This window comes from Brienomyrus brachyistius, chromosome 6, assembly GCF_023856365.1.
Source record: "Brienomyrus brachyistius isolate T26 chromosome 6, BBRACH_0.4, whole genome shotgun sequence".
Taxonomy (NCBI): Eukaryota; Metazoa; Chordata; class Actinopteri; order Osteoglossiformes; family Mormyridae; genus Brienomyrus; species Brienomyrus brachyistius.
This window is the reverse complement of record NC_064538.1, coordinates 18,529,467-18,550,473: the sequence shown is the minus strand read 5'-3', so window position 1 is coordinate 18,550,473 and position 21,007 is coordinate 18,529,467. Positions and strand designations below refer to the sequence as shown.

At 39.5% G+C, this 21,007-nt stretch overlaps 1 protein-coding gene across 2 annotated transcripts; it reads right to left on the bottom strand.

The window, feature by feature from the left end:
- Positions 1-3,289: 3,289 nt before the first annotated feature.
- Positions 3,290-19,915, bottom strand: jhy (junctional cadherin complex regulator). Of its 2 annotated transcripts, none has more exons than XM_049016429.1 (9): positions 19,544-19,915; positions 18,245-18,512; positions 15,133-15,865; positions 10,468-10,575; positions 8,777-9,477; positions 8,377-8,644; positions 6,987-7,073; positions 6,442-6,576; positions 3,290-6,194 (listed from the first exon to the last, which is right to left on the bottom strand). In XM_049016429.1, exons 1-9 carry the CDS (start codon positions 19,575-19,577, stop codon positions 5,985-5,987), a joined length of 2,544 nt encoding a protein of 847 aa, XP_048872386.1. In that variant the 5' UTR covers positions 19,578-19,915; the 3' UTR covers positions 3,290-5,984. The 2 variants fall into 2 exon arrangements, with proteins under 2 accessions (XP_048872386.1, XP_048872388.1); XM_049016431.1 differs by having other exon boundaries at positions 8,777-9,220; positions 10,496-10,575.
- Between the last annotated feature and the right edge of the window lie 1,092 nt (positions 19,916-21,007).

Below are 21,007 nucleotides of genomic sequence, written 5' to 3'. Positions count from 1 at the left end.
CTAAAGACCCCAATGAAAATGCATATAATGTAGGCCTACCAGACATGCATCGGGGAAAAAGAAATGTAGCTTTTTTAAAAACAAAATTATTACAAATATCTATGATTAATAATACTTTTAAATTACATTTATCGGAGCGCTTGCGATTCATTTTTATTAACGTTGACATTTTCATTGATTGTCGTATTTGGCGTGTAGAACAAAATCGTACTACACGAGTCAAATGCACAGAGAGCGGGACTTAGTTTAAATAAACCATTTCCGGAAATTGAGAGGGTTGCCTAAAATATGACAGAACGATACAATTTCCATAGTAAGATTACGTCAACACTATGGACAAATATTTTACGAAATACTGTGATTTTATTCGAGTCATGTTTCGAACCACAACGACATCATAAATCTTGTAAAGACAATCTGTAAATTTCACCATACTTTACGTTTATTTTTATACTGACAAACTAGTCTACAGATCGGCTGGATGTGCAGACTTCAGCAATTAATGCAATGGTTTGTGTTGCACTTCCATATTCGTTTGCTGTTCGTCTAAATTGTAATATCCGTATCATGTTGTAATTTGTTTTCATTAAATTGTAAATTAGACGTAAATCTACAGTATTCATTATGTTTTTTTTTTTTTAAGAAAACCAAATTTATAACATAAACCGTGGGTAGAAATGTAGACTAAGCCGATGTTCTTTTAAATTAAAACCTTTGAGGAATAGACGTCTTGGTATAGCAATTCATTCTACAGCAAATGACAAAGCAGTACGGGCACAAATAATGACCTACTTCTTTTAAAAAATACATAAATTATTTTAATAATCATTTTCATTTTGTCGAACTTACATTCATTGCGCTTGAATAAAATTAATCAAGTATCCGACTTTACACGTTTCTTTCGAAACAATCGAAAAAACACTATCCTACAATACTCAAATGTAAATTCAATAAGTATTACATTAAATTAAGAGGCCATATATTATTATTAGTATTAATATTATTATTTATAATAATAATAATAATAATAATAATAATAATAAAGTAAAGACTTCGTGATAAAAAAGAAAACAATTGTAGCCTACAAAATGAATCTCAGAAAAAACAATCCCGAACAGCAATGCCCAACTTAATAGTGTTCCTTCTAAATCCAGTTTTATGTCACTTTCAAAATTGTACCTCTGAATTACCCCTGGAGCTCGCGGTTTTAATACCAACTGTTACGACTTTTACAAATGTGCACCATCTTAATTACGAATTACCTAGTTAAAATGTTACCGCCCCGCTGCGAGCGCCGCGGGCATTTGAATTGGAGACTTTTTAAATCACGATCGTGCTGAGCCATTGGACCTGACAGTCTCCGAACTGGGACTTGGTTAAGTGCTTTTAGGAACAATAATCAATTCTCATTGAAATCGGGAAACATATATAATTCAGAAAGCCATTTTTCTCTACTTGGAATTAATAAGTGCAGTCATTAATTAATTCGTAGCTATATGGAACTCTCGAGCTACTGGTGTTCTACGTTTTATCGTCGGATTTCGGCAGTTGTGTTTTGTTATCACACATTTTTTTCTGAAACAAACCACGGATTTTATTTTGTGCTTCCAATTAAAAGCTATCGTTCCTCTCCTCTTCTTTTTAACATTTAGTCAACTTTTTATCAAATCATGTCCTTGTTACCGCTGGAATTGTACTATAAATTTCTATATCATTGCTTTCCAATTATGGACTATTTTGAAAAATCCACACCACGAAAAAAGTGATCTTATTATTGTAACGAATAGTGTAGCCTATAGCTAAAACAGTAGTTCTATATATCAAATTTAAATAAGTTATACTGAAAAATAATCTCATAAACCGTGAGATAAAACGGATAGATAATGACGGATAGATTATCGGATAAAATATTTGTTCCATTCGCCGTATGCTTTGTATTTACTTTGACCGAATATAATAAGTTTTTTATTATTAATAATAAGTCTTTTTATTATTTAGGCTATAAACTTAAGTCTCAACTTTTTCTCTATATTTACTTAATATGATTAACAGGGAAACACACACACACGATTTAAGGTAGACAGATTGCAGTCTGAGTTCTTAAAAAACAATTTCCACGTAACCTGCTGGAGTACAGAATCTGAATAAACAACACATTTTATTAAACCTATTCATAAACGATTTTAAAATGATTCACAATATAATGGAATGTGCAAATATTGTTTTGAATCACATATACAAAGACGGAGACATGGAAAGGTTCCTTGTTGTATACGTGTACCACTCAAGCGAAGTCAAAGTGAAAAGCCCGCGTTGACTTTCTCGCCTATTGAAAGATTCACTTCTTCAATGTGTTCGCTTGGGTGTTGATCTTCCTTAGTCAGTCTACTGTTAACTTGACCATGGTTAACCAAATGAAAACAAAACTGCGTTGTGATTATTACTAGTATGTGTGTGTTTTGTTCGTGCGCGTATTGATCTAATAAAAATCGGGAAATGGTCATAAGAACGGTGATGGCGATCATTATTCAACAGGTGCGGTTCCGCTCTTATTATAAATGGTGATAGATTGATAATCTCCATTTAGTACCGCTACGATTACTTAAATTAATAAGGAAAACTAGTTCTTTCATATGTTCAGCTTATGTTTAGCACAATTCACATCATTTGTAATGTATAAAAAACACTAGAACATTAACCGAATCGACTGAAACTTGACGTTATATTAAGGAGTGATACAGTCTTACGTCTGTTAAATGTCTGAAGTCTTCCTGGTATACTATGTCTATGTCAGGAAACTGTCACCTGAACTAGAAGCAAAATAAAACGATGCTGTATATAAGCTGGTGACAGCATATTTGTATCTTGAGTCGCTCGCTGTAGGCCTAACGGAAGAAACCGTTAGAACAGGTCTAATCATCAAACTAAGAGGTTAATTACACGCATATATTTTTAATTTAGAAAAAAAGAAAAACACATGTTTTTATGTGTACATATATATACATATAATATAACATATTATATAGGCCATTACTATATAATCTAGAAGCGACATTATAAGACGTGTTTCTTCATTAATGTTATTCAATAAAAGTGATATCTTTGGAGACCGGTATCAAATTAAGCACCCTGTAAGCATCCTCTAATGATATTTATCATGCTATATAGACAACACACCACAGGTTCAGATCCAGAGATGATTTTCTATTGCACCTTTGCACACAACTTTGAATATAAAGTATTTAAGTAAAAAACACCTGTCACATTTTTTCATCATGGGAATATTTATTAGTATCGACTAATAAATAGCGTTTTACACAATAGTACACATTTAGCATGCATTTTTAATTAAAACAAATCAGGATTTAATATACAAATCATATTTGACTTTTCCGCCACAGAAGTCGGTAGCTGCACGTGCGTACGTATCCACTTTGAAAAGAATAAAGGACGAGTATGACACATTTTAAAATTTACGGTTGTGTTTGCCCGATTCTTTTATGTATTTATTTAGTCTTACATTGTTTCGTTATACGCGGTAGAAAAAGGGTTCAATAATGTCCCTCAAATTTGCTAATGAATTGCATCTATTCCTTTTGCAACCAAAGGAAAACATTTGCATTAGTATTTAGTCCAGACATCAAAAGGTGATCGGCGGTGTTAGGTGTACACTTCGCGTTTCTTTTGAAAAGCTCCTTTAAACACATATGCACACGACGCGGGTCATGGTCGTAACTAGCGGTCATTACAGAACTTTAGTCATTTAAATATGTACCAGGAGGTAGTTACATTAATTTGGGAGGTTTACATTAATAAGTCTGTTTTTTTGCTCTCTCTTTCAATTAGGACATTCAGCGCATTTCCCTTTGAAAAGCAATTCATCCAATTTCAAAATGTGATTCTGATTAACTGACAAAATAAAAAGCGGGCAGAGAATAGGTAGCGTGAAAGGTGATCAATTAAAAGATTAAGCATTTTGCAACACATGGACGTATCTGCATTTTCAGCTAATAGCCAGGCCATCAGGTCATTTTCAGGGAGCTGCCGTCTACTTCACTGTCGTCCTCAGATCAAAGCTAGCGCGTCTGCCCGGGCTTTCCAATCGGTAAAAGGGATGCTAATTCATCCTCCTTCATGTGTGGTGGTGATAGACTCCTTCAATTAACTGAATTCTATGCCAGTGGAAAAAATAAAAAGATATAAAGAGACTTGGCCTGGAAAGGCAGCATTTCTCATTAATTCAAAAGGTCCGGAATTTATTACCCTACGTATGTGAAGCTTAACACTAAAAACAGACAGCTTCAAAGAACCCATGATGGGTTAAATAGAGACTATAATCTAATTAAAATATTACATATGAGTAAATAGCTCTTTGATAATCATCTAAAGGTTCCATTAAAGAAATAGGTGCTTGAGATTGTTTTATGGGGGGGAAATTATCACTTTAAAATACAGAAAACAAGTTTGTAGGATCTAATCTGAATGCATTCAAAGTGCCATCATTGTTTGACCTATTTTTATTTCGACATGAGAGGGGGTCATGAAAAAGGAAATTCAGACGTAAAATCAGGAGCCGCCCAAAGACTGTCGATTATTTTAGATCAGCAGCAAAGCCAGGTGTGTGCAGAGTGAAAGGATGAGTGCAGTGGACCTGGACTGGCGAACAGAACAACTGGCTATTCATCTCAAGCCAGCGTGACCTTTTATACCCAAGCACTTCCGATATCTTTGAACTGGGGAAAAAAATCTTAATGTCCTGTAAAATGGCAAATGTGATTCAGAGCCATGTGGATCCTCCGGGGGTGAGAAAGGGCAGCACCTCAGGTGCACAGGTAGGTGACGTTTCTTCGGAGAATTATCAGGTGGCTGTAAACCTTTGGTCATTACGCCACCTACTGTTTTAATGGCTAACATGCATCTTCTAAGCACTTATCATGGTTAGCATGGTCTGGGGGGGGGGGGGGTTCATTAGCCAGGTAACTTAAGCCAAATGTAATGATTGTCCATTAAGAATGTTACTTTGCTCTCCTCCTCTTGGACGCTTTCTATGTTTGGCTTATGTTATCCAGCTAACTAACAAATCCTCCTTGTACAATACCCCCCTGTACAGTTTTTTCAGGGAGAATAAGTCACGAGGCTGCAGTCCACCCCTAGACACGTACAGGTAACTGCATGTCCTTGGGCTGCAGGAACAAACCAGGGAACCCATGCGACACATAGAAAAGACACAAACTCACATCAGGCAGAGCTCAAACCCCCAACCCTGGAAGTGTAACAGTGAAAGTGTTACCCATTGAGCCACTAACCACATCTAAACACAGATCAGGGTGACCATTTAAAGCAATTTTTTTTTCATAAATGTTTTAAGTTAATAAAATAATGATTTCTGGTTCAATTTACGTGCCGGAATATATCTTGTGCTTTTCCTCTACTCTTAAAATGTGAAACCAATCTTGTTATACCACAGTTAGTAATTTATGATACAACAACATTTTTTCATTCTTTTGAACTATAATTACTGCATTCATACTGTGATCAAACTCACAACATGACCACAAAATCACAAAGCTGTAGTTTTGTAGTTCGTTGAGCCTTCCTGTTCATTACTTACTGCAAAAACACCTTTTTTAAATCTAGTGTAATTCATAATTCATAATTTATACAATAACCAACAAAATGCCTTAAAATTCTTATAGATTGAACTAAATATAACATTTAAATTATACATCATTTACATGCAGTACATTTAACATCCAAACATTGTAAGTGTGCAAACATAATACATTTTCAGCTGATTCACTAGTTTTTATTCTATATAAATCATTTAAAGAAGCTATATAACCTGAATTACTATCAGCTTATTTAAGGCTGTGAGGGATGTCTATTTTAAGTGCTTACAGAACCCGTATTAGAGCTGCAACATAAAGGGGAAGACGTCCTTGTACAAATCGTATTGCCTATGTTCAGACTTAATGCATATGGGGTTACATTGTGGGCAGGGCTCTGAAATGGGCTACAGCCTTCTTTTCTTCTTCGTGACGCTTCTGTAACATCTCCAGTGCCACAAGCTGGGATATGTCTAGGTCCTCCAGGTACTGGGCATGCTCAGTGAAGTTCTCCTTCATAGGAAACTCTCTCTTCTTTGGCTGTGGGGGCAATTTAGGCTTCGGAATGGTCCTTGCGTATTCCAAAGCCTTGGAAGCAAATGATATTTATTCAAAATGACTTGTGTGTGGATTATAGATTTTAAAAGATAACCTAGAAAAGGTTATTTTGGTCTAAAATACTAAAGTTCTGGTGTTATTTCTAAAACAGAGCGATAAGGATGACTACTTGTTCATCCTTAGCTGCCTGTAAATGTTTAACGTGAATATTTATTAATAACTGCATCCTTCAGAAACTCGTCGTCTGGCTCTCAACAAGCATCCCATCTCATCTCACCTTCCTTCTGGGAAGCAGATCCTTGTTCTCTCTGCCCACAGGGGGTTTAGCCAGCAGAGCCAGGTTCCTGCTCATTTCCCTGTTCTGTTCACGGACGGCATTCGAATATAACCTCCGTCGTCGCATTTTCTCCACCTGGTAGTGATGGAAGGGAGAGGTCGAGGATTTTGAAAAGGGGTCTAAGGAACGGTGCCACGTCCCCTGAAAGGGCGGAGAGCAGCGCCATCGCACTCCCAAACAAAGCAAAACGAAAGGCAAGAAACTGTTTAAGGGGGTATCAGGGGATAAGTGCACATGCAAGTCACTGAACATGACTACAAAAAAAACATAGATCTCTATTATTGTGTTTGATACATTTCCGACCAGGCTTGTTTAACGTCTGGAGGATGCATCACCTGGTGCACATCCAATACTACTCACTCCTTCTTTACAGCGTGAAATATAGTGATTGCATGACAATATCAGATAAAAAAAAACTGGAAGAGGTCGCTGCTGAATTAAACAACGCAGATGTACTTCTCTAGATATAACATAAAAAAACTTACTGTAATTTCTGCTAATTCATAATTCGGTCCCAGTCCTCCGAGCTTAATATCCTTCTGTAGGCTTTTATAGTCTTTCAGAGTATAGGCCTGTGAAAATGCACCACGTTAGCAATTTTGCATTGGGACGTTCCACCACCCTCATGGACATGCAGGAGACAGGCTTGTATTTTAATGGTACCAGCGTATGCTCCCCGCAAACGGTTTCTTAAAATAAAACCTTGGTGTGTTGAGTGGTGCTCTGTTGCACAAGTGGCATTAGAAGGAGACACACAAGCTGACAGGATGGAGCTCTGCGCTGCTCAGGGGTAAGAAGTTAATCCACAGGGCCTGGTCTGAGGTGCACTCAGGCCTCAGCACACATGCTGGCCCAGACAAAGGGGGCTAATCATTCCAGATCAGCCTGGTCCCACGTTTCCAAATTACCCATTGGTCATGGACACTGAAGCATTTGCTTCTCTTTTGTTTCTCTCTCTTGCTCTGGGCTCTGATCGCAGCAAGTCTTAAATTCATCCTTAAATCTTGTCAGACGCAACGCTCAAAAACCCTCAGCATTTCACCGTAGACGCCTGTTCCTCTCCATTCCTCCCTGCGCGGACATGGCGCCAGTGGATTTTACTGGAGCGACTGGGATTAATGGGGTCCAGAGCAGCGTGCAGAGTCGTTTATGGGAGCTTCACAAATTATCCATGTTCCACGGTAGCGGAAAGATCCGACCAAAAGTCAAAACGGCAGATTTGTGTGCCACTTTGGATATGAAGGCCACTCAGGCCTGAAACATTAAAGTAACATCCTTCCATCTCTACACCGGCTATTACATAGTAAAACAACTTGTATCTGATTCGGTTCCACTACAATGGATTAAAGGGCAGCATATAACAGCACAACAAACAGTGCAAACTAGTCTCTTATGAGGCCGCAACCTGAAAAAAAAGAGCTTCTCTCTGATCGCCCTGGTTTGCATCTTTTTGTCTCCGGTCATCATCTCTCCGCAATTAGGCATATTAACTCACATAAGATACTGCTTTACAAGCACATCAGTGCTAAAAGCCTCTCATTAATCATAAAGGACTTAATTAGAGGACATTACTTCCCGCTAAAGCTAGGTGTCTTATTACTATTTATTACTGCATATTTCATCACACTCTTCAATGGTAGGTAAATATTCAGTGTGGCATAAACAGAATAGTGAATTAGTCATTAGTTAGTAGTACACCTTTTAATTAGTACACATTTTATTATTAGTCGTTACCAAGCCATATTGTGCACCTGTCATTTTAGATATAAAGATTATTTAAGGGATTACATACAGAGTACTAATGAGATACTAGCACATAGTTATGGCACTTTGTTTTATACCAACATCACTATGCACATTCATGCAGTGTCATACCTTGTACCCCATTCTTTCTTTCAGTTTCTTCTGTTTCTCCATCTGTGCGAGGTAGCCCTCAGAGCTACTTCTGCGTATTGTGCTAAAGTGCTCAGCGTCGCCCCCTGCTGGCTGTCCAATAGGAGGCAGCACCAGGTAGGGCCTTGTGTCCAGAGGTGTGTGTCTGGTGTTGGGCTCGCAGTTGTGTTCGTATTGAAGCGTGGTATAGTGATCTCCTGGGTCATCTTGATGGCTTTCATGAGTGGCTGACTGCTTTGTGGGCAAGATCCTGTAAAAAATACATAGCACAGCTCTCTACAGTTATTCATTTGTTAATTTATGATTGAGGGTGATTTTTTTCAGCCCATTTGTCTAAAAATGTTGCTTCTCTTAAGATGAGCGACGTAAATACGTAACTGACCTTGCCCTGCTGAGGTCTGTCTTCTTGGTGAAGGAAGCATCTTGATTCACAAACAATACTGTTCCACAGTGTTCAGTTCCACCACTGTCCTGATGTGGAAAATGCCTTCCCAAACGTTGCTGGCCGGAAGCTCGGTCACGGGTGGGAGCAGGTGGTGGCAGCACTGCACGTGAAGAATGAGCTAATAGTTTGGGGGCGTAGTAAGGAACCATCTGAGGAGAGCTTGGCTGCTCATCAAAATGTTCGTTCACCAGACGCAGGTGATAGATGCCCGGACCATCTGTCCAGGGAGGGGCCCAAGGGGGGCCCCAAGGGATAAAGGGGCCAGTACCAGCCTGAGGGGGACCGTGGTTTAGGAATGGCATGACATCAGTGGGCATCTTGAGGCCAACATTCCGATTGACGCTGGGAATCCTCCTGCGTACCGGGGCGAGTGCCGGTGGTCTGTGGGGAGCAGGGGGTGCGGAGAACCAGGATACACCCGACACGCTGCCAGAATCCTCGTCATCGATGATCAGAACCTCTGCATGGCCTTGGAAGTGCTCTCGGGTCGTGGGAATATGGCCAAGGCCTGAGGACTCTGGACGCTCATGTACGTTCTGCCTGTCCCCAACAGCTGGGGGTCTTAGAACACCTGCTTTCCCTGGCCGGCCATTACGAGCCAGTCTTTCGGACTTCAGGACATCTTTGTTGTTGAGACCCTGAAAAGAAAGGCGCTATGGCTATATTAGTTCTGTCATCAGATTAAATTATAAACACAAGTTAAAAATAATAATATTATGACATTAAGAAGCAAAAAAAACGGTCTCTGAAGACTTCGGTGACCCTGGCCATGGTATGTGGATGGATGGATGAAATATGGATTGATATAATTCCTCATAATAAACCACATAATAAAGTAATAAAATTAAAAACAGTCCTTCAAAGACCCATGAAGAGCTGGCATCACTGACATGGGAAACATAAGATACATTTTGTCGGAAATGCGGCCAGCAAAAGTAATGGAAACTCCGGGGGCACACTGAGCTCAAAATCTTAAAAGGAGAGCCATGGCGAAATCCCATACTCCCCTGAAATCCGCAGCCGCGAGGACAGCAGCTGGAAGATCCCGGTCAATTACCACAAACTATTTCCTCTCACAACTGTCATCTTAATGCATCTCTCACCGTCATTATGGGCCTGGAGTGCGGGTAGATTTAAATAATTTTTATATTACTCCTCTTACGCCTCTCTTTCTTTTTCTCCCGGCGGGTGCTGTGCACGAAGTGATCACAAAAACATTCGGCGAGCTTGGTGGCTGTGCTGCAGCATCTAATACCCCTGATTTGACAAACACCAGCTTTCACCATCTTAATGGGAAAATATTTACACTCCTCTCCCTGGCAGCATTAGGCCGACCGCTCAAGTGCTCCAAATAATGATGCTTCTCCATTCCACACGGGGCCACGGAGTCCCCCTTTTCAGACATTTCACGGGCTCCATTGTGCCTCAACAACTCTGGCAGAAATTGGGTCTGCAGCCACCTCCACCAGTGAGAAAATGAAATCCCGGGTGACGGTCCGCCTCGTGTGCGGAAATGTTTGTTGGGAGACGCGGCCCGCCGCCTCGAGGCCTGGCTAAGCGCTCCGCAGAAAAACATGTGTGGCTAAAATGCACAAATCGATAAATGGGATAAAGGTGAGATAGTTTACCTTCAGCTCCTGGGCTTGCTGTTGCCACCTGTGTTCAGCGTCAATGACATCTCCTCTGCTCCCCTGGCTGGCGATACTGGAAACATCTTCAGCAGTTTCTGATACCTTCTGGATAACAGATACAGAATATACAAAAACGGTTGGCCAAAACTAAATCCTTATCATTAACTATCATAATTATTCAAATTAAATCGTTATGATAAATATAATCAAACACTGAAACTAGTGTCAAAGAAGATAAAGCACCTTTTAATTTGATCAATTACACAAATTAAAATCGGAATATAGCTTAAAACGTTCTGTAAAAATAAAATTCTATGAACTAAAGCACTACTATTCAAATTTTTGTCAATTTTAAATGTGATCCCTATCTTTCGTCAGTGTGTAGAGATTCTGCTCTAAACAACTTGGTTAAAGTTGCCAAAGTGCATCCCGTGTCTCTGAATGTGACAAACTATACTCTCTCTCACTCTTTTATGTGACACACATCACTCTTTTTTTGTTTTTCATTTTGAAAAATATTTGTTACGTTTCCATGTCTGATTTTTGTTAATGCAACAGATCAGAGAAAACATTTGTCCCTAATGCCATAATGAAAATCACTTAGTTAACTTCATGTCTTCTTGGTAGCTAAGGACAATCCCGGCTTGATCGATGGCATTGATGGCTTGAAGAGTCCCTTATTGATCGCTTCTAATTCTAAAAGGCCGAACAGCCCGAATAAGGTCACAGGAATTCTTGCTCTAGTGAGTGGATTGAGTTGTAATATATCCATCAATAAATGCACCACCATGCTGATCTATCTATTTACTGAAAGGGCAGGTAAGCAGGGAATGAATCATATTGTTTAGCTTTGACAATCGGGGCGAGATTCATAGACAGATGATGATAGCACTTATTGCACGAGGCAGGCTTAGCGACTGCTTAAAGCTGGAGTGGATCACAGAAGTCTGGTCATAAAACATTAAACAAATGGGGAGTCCTCTCTTACTGCGAGAAAGGAGAAAGGACAATTTGCATTGATGCAACATTCAGACCATTCATGCTGTTTCTCTTAGTAAGAACTAACTAACAAAATCATCCAGTATCCAGCTAAATGTTCCTGGTCACATGGGGTGGGACATGTTTGTGAAATAACTCCAGCAACTTTCCTTTCAACTGAGATGCTCTGAACAGAGATCGTCAACCTATCTGCACATGGAAAAATGTGTCTGTGGCAAGACTCTTTTGCGTCTGTGACACAATGTTTTGACTGGGAACTAAAAAGGTATATGGCTATGTGGATGAATTCGCCATAGTCCTGACCCCTGATTCTGAAGATGTTGAACTGTGACCAGGGCAAGTGTGATATGCTGTAGCTACTGGGGGCCTGGCAGAGACCCCTGAAGTAGAGGAGGCCACATGCAACTCTCAACCATTGCCCAGTGCTAACCCCGGAGCTTCCCTGTCCGTCGGCTGCACGGCCCGTGCACTCTAACAGGTGTCAATGGCTCCAGGACCGGCCGCTGCAAACCCTCTCATTACCGCTTCAGTGGAGAGATGGGTCACAACCCTTGCTTATGTTCCCGCCCCCTGCCTTTTGTCAACCATTTTAATAGTCCCAATCAAATTGGGAAAATGATCAAGCAAAATTGCATTTTGAGCATCGTAAGCTGTGTAATACCTATTCTGTTAAATTGAGGCCTGTAATTGGTTCGCCGCGGAGGAGCCACAACAAAGGCAGCGATTGCGGCATGTCATTTTCCCTGAGACTCGGAAACACAGCTTTGCAATGAAGACATCAAAGGCCCGCGGATCTTGAATTGCATTTGGTTGCTATTGTGGCCGCCAGGGCAATCTTGATTAGGTGTTTACACTGAGGTATGGCATACAGTAGAAGAGAGCCCCCAAGCCTTGGTCTGGAGCTATTAAGAGATTGTACATTTTGTTCCTAGCTTTGAAGTGAGGGCCCGAGGAAAAGCGAGGGACTGGGGCCGAGTGCGATGGCGGAAGATTGCTCTTCTACTTCTGTTTTTATCAAAGGCACTCGGTTGTATCCCATCCTGACTCCGGTGCTCGCCTGGCAAAAAGTTGCGGCATTACGAGATTGTGTACGTTTAATAACATCTCTAATTATCGGCAGTAAATGATCTCAGAGACCCCTGTAACAGACCAAATAGGGCCTTTTAAAAGGCTCTAATAGCACACTTAGCAGTGCTCAGATGATGTCTGTGAAAGTGATGTGATTATGGCCAGTATCAATTTCTACTCTTAGAAGGACACAAAGAAATCTCCATCATACTGATATAAAGAGATATTTGCACACAAAATCAGACCGGAGAAAAAGAAAATGTCTATTTTTAATTTAATAGTAAATGCAATTCGTGATTGTTTCATTACTAGAAACATCCACCCAAAATGTAATTGAGTATAAACAAATCACTTAATCTATGACATTTTGAAGTAAGATACATGGTTTTTGTGACGTAACTGTAATCTCCAGCGAAATAAATGCATTCTCTACAATGGCCTACAGGTGTATCGTGTTATTAGCATTTTTTAAATCGGAATACACTGGAACATAACATTAGAGCAGAAGTCCAATAATCTAAAACATATTGACTGGATTACAGTAATGGGTTACGTTTGATATAGGGACAGGTCTGATTGTTTTAATGATGCAATTTTTTCGAGTTAGTCTATGAAAAATATTTTGCTACAGACAAATGGATGACCTGAGGGTTCATTCAGCCCATTCAAGTCACTGGAAATGTATCTTCAAAAACAACAGGAGCCAAACCAATCAAGGATGACAACACGGGCAGACTGGGGGGGGTCAGGGGGTTTGGGTGAGGAGCAGCACAATGTTAATGACACTTGAATATGCAAATGGCGATGATACGAGTCTGCGCCTTGCGAATGGGCTCAGATGGGCTGGCAAGTCTGGTCAATGCAGTGAGGATACACATGCTACGATGTACAGATAGACAGCCATAGTCAATTATACCCCTGTGCCAGGTGCACAAGGTACATAAGAGGCTATTGGTGACTGTGCTTCTGTGATGTTCTTAATAGCTACTGTTATATGAATCAAGTCATAATAGGCACTACATAGCCAGGCATGTTTTCTGTTCACTTTGCTCTGCAGGCCGCAATTGAAAAGTGCTTTTCCCTGCCAAATTAATTTCCCAGCTCTACTCTGGGCATACTACTTGTACCTTTACTCCAGTGTGAACCAATTAAAATGAAGTGGTACAATATTCAGGTTCAAAATAAATCCGGCTGTTACCTTCACTGGGTTAGAATAAGGCACAATCTTCACCAGACACATGTTGATACTGAGAGTCTGTGTCTCTCAAGCCCCGTGGCGCCTCAACCAACATCACACCTGAATGAGATGTGCGAGTGCACCCAGCGCTTCTGGTAATGTAGAAGACAGTGAGTAATGGTAATGAAGGGATGCCACTATACTGGCCAGGAGCCCAAGCTGAACGCTATTATGTCTCAAATACCCAAGGCAGGATCTCGACTACGGTACAGATTTTTAACAGAATCACTCATTTGGGTGTAGTTTTTGCATATGGCTCCAATGATTTATGGTTTCCCCTCAAGTATTTTGGTTTTCTTCCATGGCACAAAAAAACAGAAATTGAGTGAAGTGATTATCTGAAATCTGTAGCCCAAGATGAACTTGCATCCCATTGTGTACCTGCCATATAAACTGTGCTACTTGGGAATGACTGTGGATCACTGGGACCCTGACTGATCAGTTGAAACCAGACAGATTAGTATATTTACTATATTTATACCCAACGTAAGTTTCAAAGATGTGGAAAATGAATGAATGAATAAATGAATGAATGAATAATTATTATTAATATGAAATTGACTTTTTACCCTATAGACGCAATGTCTGTTATCTTATCGGATTATATATTTGCCTTTACATTTTAAATGTCAATCGCAAATTTTACCCTGTTATTTACTACGCATTTAACCTGTGACTCACTTATGACAATATAGTTTCGAATTTCACTTGCATGACCAATGGTAACATGAATTAACATGAAGATTAACATGTATTTACATGAAGATTATAGCCCTAATGTTGCATGTAGTTACAGTTGTGCTTTTCATTAAAATCAGCGCAAAAATATCCTGTTCTCGTGGACTTTGGGTTTTGAGCTTGTGTTATTTGTATTTTTGTGTGTGATAACTGTACATCTATTCATCTTGATCCATCCAGTATGGTCTATCTCAGAAACCACATAATTCATCTAACTGCATGTCTTAAGACAGCAGAAAGAAAGCAGAGGAATTTATTGTATTTTTCCAAAATATTTTTAATTGATAATGTCAGCTATAACTATTGTAGATTTAGTGATAAATATAGAAATTATCCATCAGTTTTCATGGATGTGGTTTTCCCCTCACACAAGACCTTCCCTTTAGATTGACTGCTTTTCGCAAGCTGTACATTTCGACAGTGTTTGTGTGCCCTCTACTGGCAAATAATTATATTACAACGCAGGCTTTACTACATTCTTTCTCCCCCCAAGTTGGAGGATTTGATACTATGAACATGTAATGGTAGTTCAGCAAATAAAGTGCACTTGAGAAATGTCTGCTTCCCCTATAACTTTTTATAACAAACATGAAATCATACATTTTTAAATCACCACATACCTGCTTGTCATAAGCTTTCCCTCCTCTTTGCTTGTGTGTCCAAAGATATGACCCCTGCTGGGCTGCACTGACCCCCAGGGTCCTCTTGTTCTTCTCTACAATGTCCTGCTTTGCTGCTGGTTCCTTCGGAGTTGATGACTGTTGGGAGTGCTTAAGTTTGGGTAGAATGCCATTCCTCGTCGTCTTGGTTCTCTCGCTGGCTTGTGTACAGTTTTGTTTACAGGATTCGTACCTCCCTGGACATCCTCCGTTACTGTTTTCAACAGTGACATGTGATTTAGAGAAATAAATCTGCTCTGCGTCTGAAGGTTTTTGGTTTTTTACGAGATTACAGCTGCTGCTGTTGTAATCACCGATTTCTTGATCCAAAGTTTCAGAAGACCATTGATGTCTGGATGACAGCAGTTTTGCTTGAGTCCCTAAGCACTGTTGCTCCAGAAGATGGTAAGGAGTCATGGGAATCTTTGATTTGGCTGACAAAGAGTCACCTGCCGTCTCAGTCTTGAAGGCCACTATGGGAACACGTCCACTGACAGACATACCTTTCTTCTCTACCGGCCTGACACTTTTTCTCATCTCCCAAGGATCTCCTTCAGACACCTCGTCCAGATGAGATTCCTCACCCGACGGAAAATGTTCATTCCTCTCTTCAAAGAACTCAGCTCCCCCGAAGTTGGTCCTCCAGTTGGGGTCATATCTCAGATCTGCATATTCGTCTTTGAGATTGTTCTGTCTGAAGTTTAAAAAGCAGGAGATCAGAGGATGTTATATAATGGAAAATATACCACTGAATTATATCACTAATTTGTTTATATTTCCATTCACCTTATTAAAAACACACAGAAACAAGATATGTTCTAAGAAATTCACAAAAGGAAAAGAAAATCCTTCTAGGTATCTAAATATACCCCCTTTAATCCCTAATAGTCTGAGGTAGTGTGTAAGGAGTACTATACAGAGATAAGTTCTGAAATTGGCAATTTTCATCTAATGAAATGGAATTAAAGCACTGATATATCTGAATGGAAATTGCTACCTAATGTGCTCCTTCTAACATCAATGAATAGATCTCATTAAAATAATTAGCAGAGTGCTTCTTTGTTGTGCTGCTCTGAATACTATGAGACCTCCTTCTCATTTTATGATGCCATTTGCAGAACGGTGCAAAGCACTTCAGTCAATGATGGTGAAAGGGTAAGGAAAAGGTTTGTAATGACCGAACTCAAATAAGCTTGAGAATGCATTATTGACATACAGCTGGGAAAAGTCTTCAGTATGCCAAAAATGACTGATTATTAAGCTTAGATGCTATATCCTACCACAGCAAGTACTCAAATAACTGATCTGTTGCAGAATTTACTACACATTTTAAAATTAGCAAAAATGCATTCGCGTATTAAAATGAATCAAGACATAAACGCTCGGATGGTAGGTTATCTCCTTATTTATTTATATATTCTCCTCAAGAATGACAGCGGTTCACTACCTAGTTTCAGCATTTCATGAACAATGTCTGACAGTGTCACAATGAAAGGTGACGATAGTTCAACTCAATTGCGAAGCAATGAAGAATAGGGGGTTGCGAGGGAGCCACCATGTGGCAAAACACACAAACAGACCTTTTGTTAGTGCCTGCCATGGCCACTATACCAGACTGTGGATGGAGAGCCACTCCATACCGTTTTCTAGCCGTGCATACAAAACAAACTCAACAAAATAAAGTGAACGGCCTTTTCTTCTTCAGGTAATAAATACCATGTGGACAATGTGGACATGACAGATGTGAAAAACAGACGTGGGATTCCACACTTCAAATTTTTGGGTCTGCGACTCTAGTGGAAAGAGGTCTTGCCAAACATATGCAAACATATGCATAAGATTCTGGCTCATTAATGGACTACACGGCAAGTGCAAATTGTGATAACCCCCAAACAAAATAAAACCTAATTTCCATTAAATGAAAGCAGTTACGACAAAATTACAAAATTAGCGGTCTACTTCAGGCCATTGTGTTGAACATTACAACATATTCTATCATCACTACCTTTTCATTTTAGAATAAGCAAAGAATAGCTATTAGTCATTTATATTTCATTTGCTATTTTGTAACAAAGCGGATTTAGTATTGTAAAAGTACTCCATAATTAATTTCTCAAAAGCACCATGTTATTAACCCAAATTATATACCTCAAATGGAAGTTATATTCAATTCTCAAGTTAACAGAACATGAAAAGTGACACCGTTAGTTTGATTTCCTCTGCAAGCATTAGAAACACAAAAGTAGATAAAATACTGATATACTTTAAATCACTGAAAAATACTGCACAAAGAAAAGAATTACTACGGTGGACATCATTTTATTGCAGGCACCATTTTATACTGTCACATATGCCTAATGGGATTGATGTCACGTATATTACTGTCAAACCTCTTGCCCCTGCCTTACAACGACTCTGGTTCACACGGACCCTAAACTGGATAGACATTTAAAATGGGTTGATTGTGACAATATCATTTATGCATTTTCCCCAAACCAATAATTTAGTGACCATACATAATATCGAACAGAAATACCAGGCACAAGGCGTGAAATGCTTGGTATGGGATAGCAAGTGGGGATATGGGATATGGGATATAAGTTATGGGATAAGGGATATGGGATATGGGATATGGGATAGCAAGTGGTGACGTGGTACCCGCTCCATATACACAATCACACACTATTGTTAATTTAGTGTCACCAATTTTCAAAACCATAAGTTTTTTCTCTGTGTAAAATAACCAGTGCCACAAAACTAAGGTTGGTAATGGAACCCACAACCTTGAAGATAATCGCTTCACCCACTGGAATATCTTGCAGCGAAATACTGCCACCTACTGACAATTTATATATGTAATTTTCTTTTAAGCGTCTTAGCAGAGTATAAATATAGTACGTAGGGCTGGACTGGCCATCTGGCATGCCAGGCTTATACTCCCCCCCCCCCACCCCATCCAGTCAGAGAAATGTATCGTGGGGCCGTGGGGGACCCCAAAGTCCAGAGGTGACATACTTACAATGACACAATATGAGTAAACAAATGCCGTAAAGAATAAAGAATATTCATTTACCTTTCATTTCCACCTTTTGTCTGCTGTACCTGATGGATTCCAGCGTTGTTGTCCTTCTTAACTGCCATATCTAGGCTATCATATATATAGTGATCGTCCTCATCTTCCTCCTCCCCATCGCCATCATCACCAGCTTCCTGTCTGCAGACGAGGTTCTCCTCCACACCCAGACCCTGAATTCTTTCATTCCGATATTTCCGTCTTTGCTTCTCCTGGGCAAGGCTCTCAGTATCTGATTCCAGGGAGTCCCAGAGATTTTCCCCATTATCTAGTGAAGAAGAAGAAGAAGAAGAAGAAGAAGAAGAAGAAGAAGAAGAAGAAGAAAAGGAAGAATAAGAAGAAAAGGAAGAAGAAAATGAAGAAAAAGAATAAGAAGAAGAAGAAAAGGAAGAATAAGAAGAAAAGGAAGAAGAAAATGAAAAGGAAGAAATAGAAGAAGAAAAGGAAGAAATATAAGAAGAAGAAGAAGAAGAAAATGAAGAAGAAAAAAGGAAGAAATAGAAGAAAAGGAAGAAATATAAGAAGAAGAAGAAGAAGAAGAAGAAGAAGAAGAAGAAAATGAAGAAGAAAAAAGGAAGAAATAGAAGAAGAAGAAGAAGAAGAAGAAGAAGAAAAGGAAGAAGAAGAAGAAAAGGAAGAAGAAGAAGAAGAAATGGAAGAAGGCCCCACTGGTTACTATTACTTAGGGAAAGACTTTTTATATTTTATATTTTATAAGTAGGATATTTTCATGTGAACTTCTGTTGGATACAACCCATGAAATTTTCACTTGATTTATTTTTACTTTAGATGAAAAAAAAATTATTAAGAATAAAACACAGAAACAGTTATCCTTTTGGATTGTTATTGGTTACACCCATGTTCAACTGTGGTAATAATTACATTCAATTAAGAAAGAAAATTTTGTTGTTGCAGCTAACTTCTAAAAACAAGATTAAGTGACATGTGACGTTTCGCATTGCATTTATAAATGTATTTAAGTAGAACTGGTGAGCTTGAGTCACAGACTCGTTTGCACCATTAATTTCTACGCAAATTAATAGGTTACAAGATAGTTGGCTAATAATTAGAATAAAGCATTTTTAAAAGAAATAAAAATCTCCAGCTGGACAGTAATTAGCTAGTTAGGACATTCAGGTCATTTTCTTAACGTTTATTGCACTTAAGTTACGTTATTTTACAATTAAATGTGCACCGTAACTATTAAACAACACCACCAAAAACAAAGTAACTAAGTCGTACAAACAGATTGGATAGTTTAAGTTTAATTTCAATTTTCGTTGCGACAAAGACACTCACCCATTTCAAGACTGGTAAACAGCATCGTTGCCATGGAAGCATCGACGAATCAGCCGGAACTAACGGAACTTCTCGCGGACTGAGCGTGAATAAAGTGCTTCGTCTTCGAGCTTGCAAGTGCCCTTTATTGCACGGGCAGATATTCATCAGTGCATTTATTTAGATAATGTTTTGGATTTTGCTGAGCACAGTTTACACTTTACATTTACAGAAGCACGATTTTTTTTTTGCACTGTATAATGTTAGCAGACCTGCAGTGTTGGGCGGTCTGTCGACCTGAGACCCCCGGTGTTTTGCTTTTAATTGCCTTCGATGTACTTTTGCTTGTGTACAGCATATTAATTGTAAATGCCGTTCTCTTAATGCTACTTCATCCAACTTCATCCAATTAGAGAAAAATGTGAACGTATTTTTTGAAAGATGGCTGGAGTTAAAATGTTAAATATACGTAATATTGGAGCGTATGATCTCAACTTCCTGTGTTTTGCAAACTTTTCCCTGTTGCTTATTTTTAATAAACGAGGTATTAAGCTTCCCAACGGTGTGGTATTTGTGAAAATGTGTAAATTCAGCGTTCGGATATGATTACCTTACTTTTTTGCAATCTTCAGTGACAGATTTCTCCTGCTTACCTGAGACTACGATTTTGTCCTTCTCCACGTTACTCGAAAACCGTGCATTTGTACTTTTCTCTCTTGAGTAATTGGAGGATCCCCATGCAGCATATTAAACCATATGGAGACTATATGCAAGGACAACATGGAGGAAAGGGCACGAAGTGGCATTCTATTCATGTTTGAGTTTATTAGCGATTAAGTCATTAAGACTATTTGGGTCTGAAACCACCATGAATTAAAGAAATGTTAGAACATTAATCTGAACTGAATTTTGAGAAGTTTCTTCCCTTCACCACCCTCTAAATATATAATCATTAGGATATGATTGCTCTTCACCGCTGTACGAGTTTAAAAACATAATTTACAAAAAAAAATCAAGCAATAATTAGCAGCAGTACTCTTTAACTCAGGTCAGGTCAGGTTGGGGAGGATACACTGACGCAGTGCGTTGCCACACCCACCACATGACCCCCCAGGCAGACACACAGTCCAGTCCCACCCTCTGGAAATGGCAGCCAGGTATTACATCGGTGTCTCCTCAAGCTGGTCTAGCCGCTCAGGCCCTCAGCAATGAAGATCCTGCGAGCCAGATCACCCTCAGGGTAATGCGCCACATGGCTGTAGTGCCATAACTGACACTCCCTCACAATGCAGGTAATGTGCCTCATTCGGGACTCCTCTAGCAATCGCTCATTGGACACAAAGTCAAACCAGCGGTACCCAAGGACTCTCTGAAGAGGCACAGTACCAAAGGAGTCCAGTCTTCGTCTCAGCTCACTGGATAGTGTCCATGTCTCACAGCCATACCAGGCTACCTGCGGCCTTCCCTACCAGACCCAGAGATGTC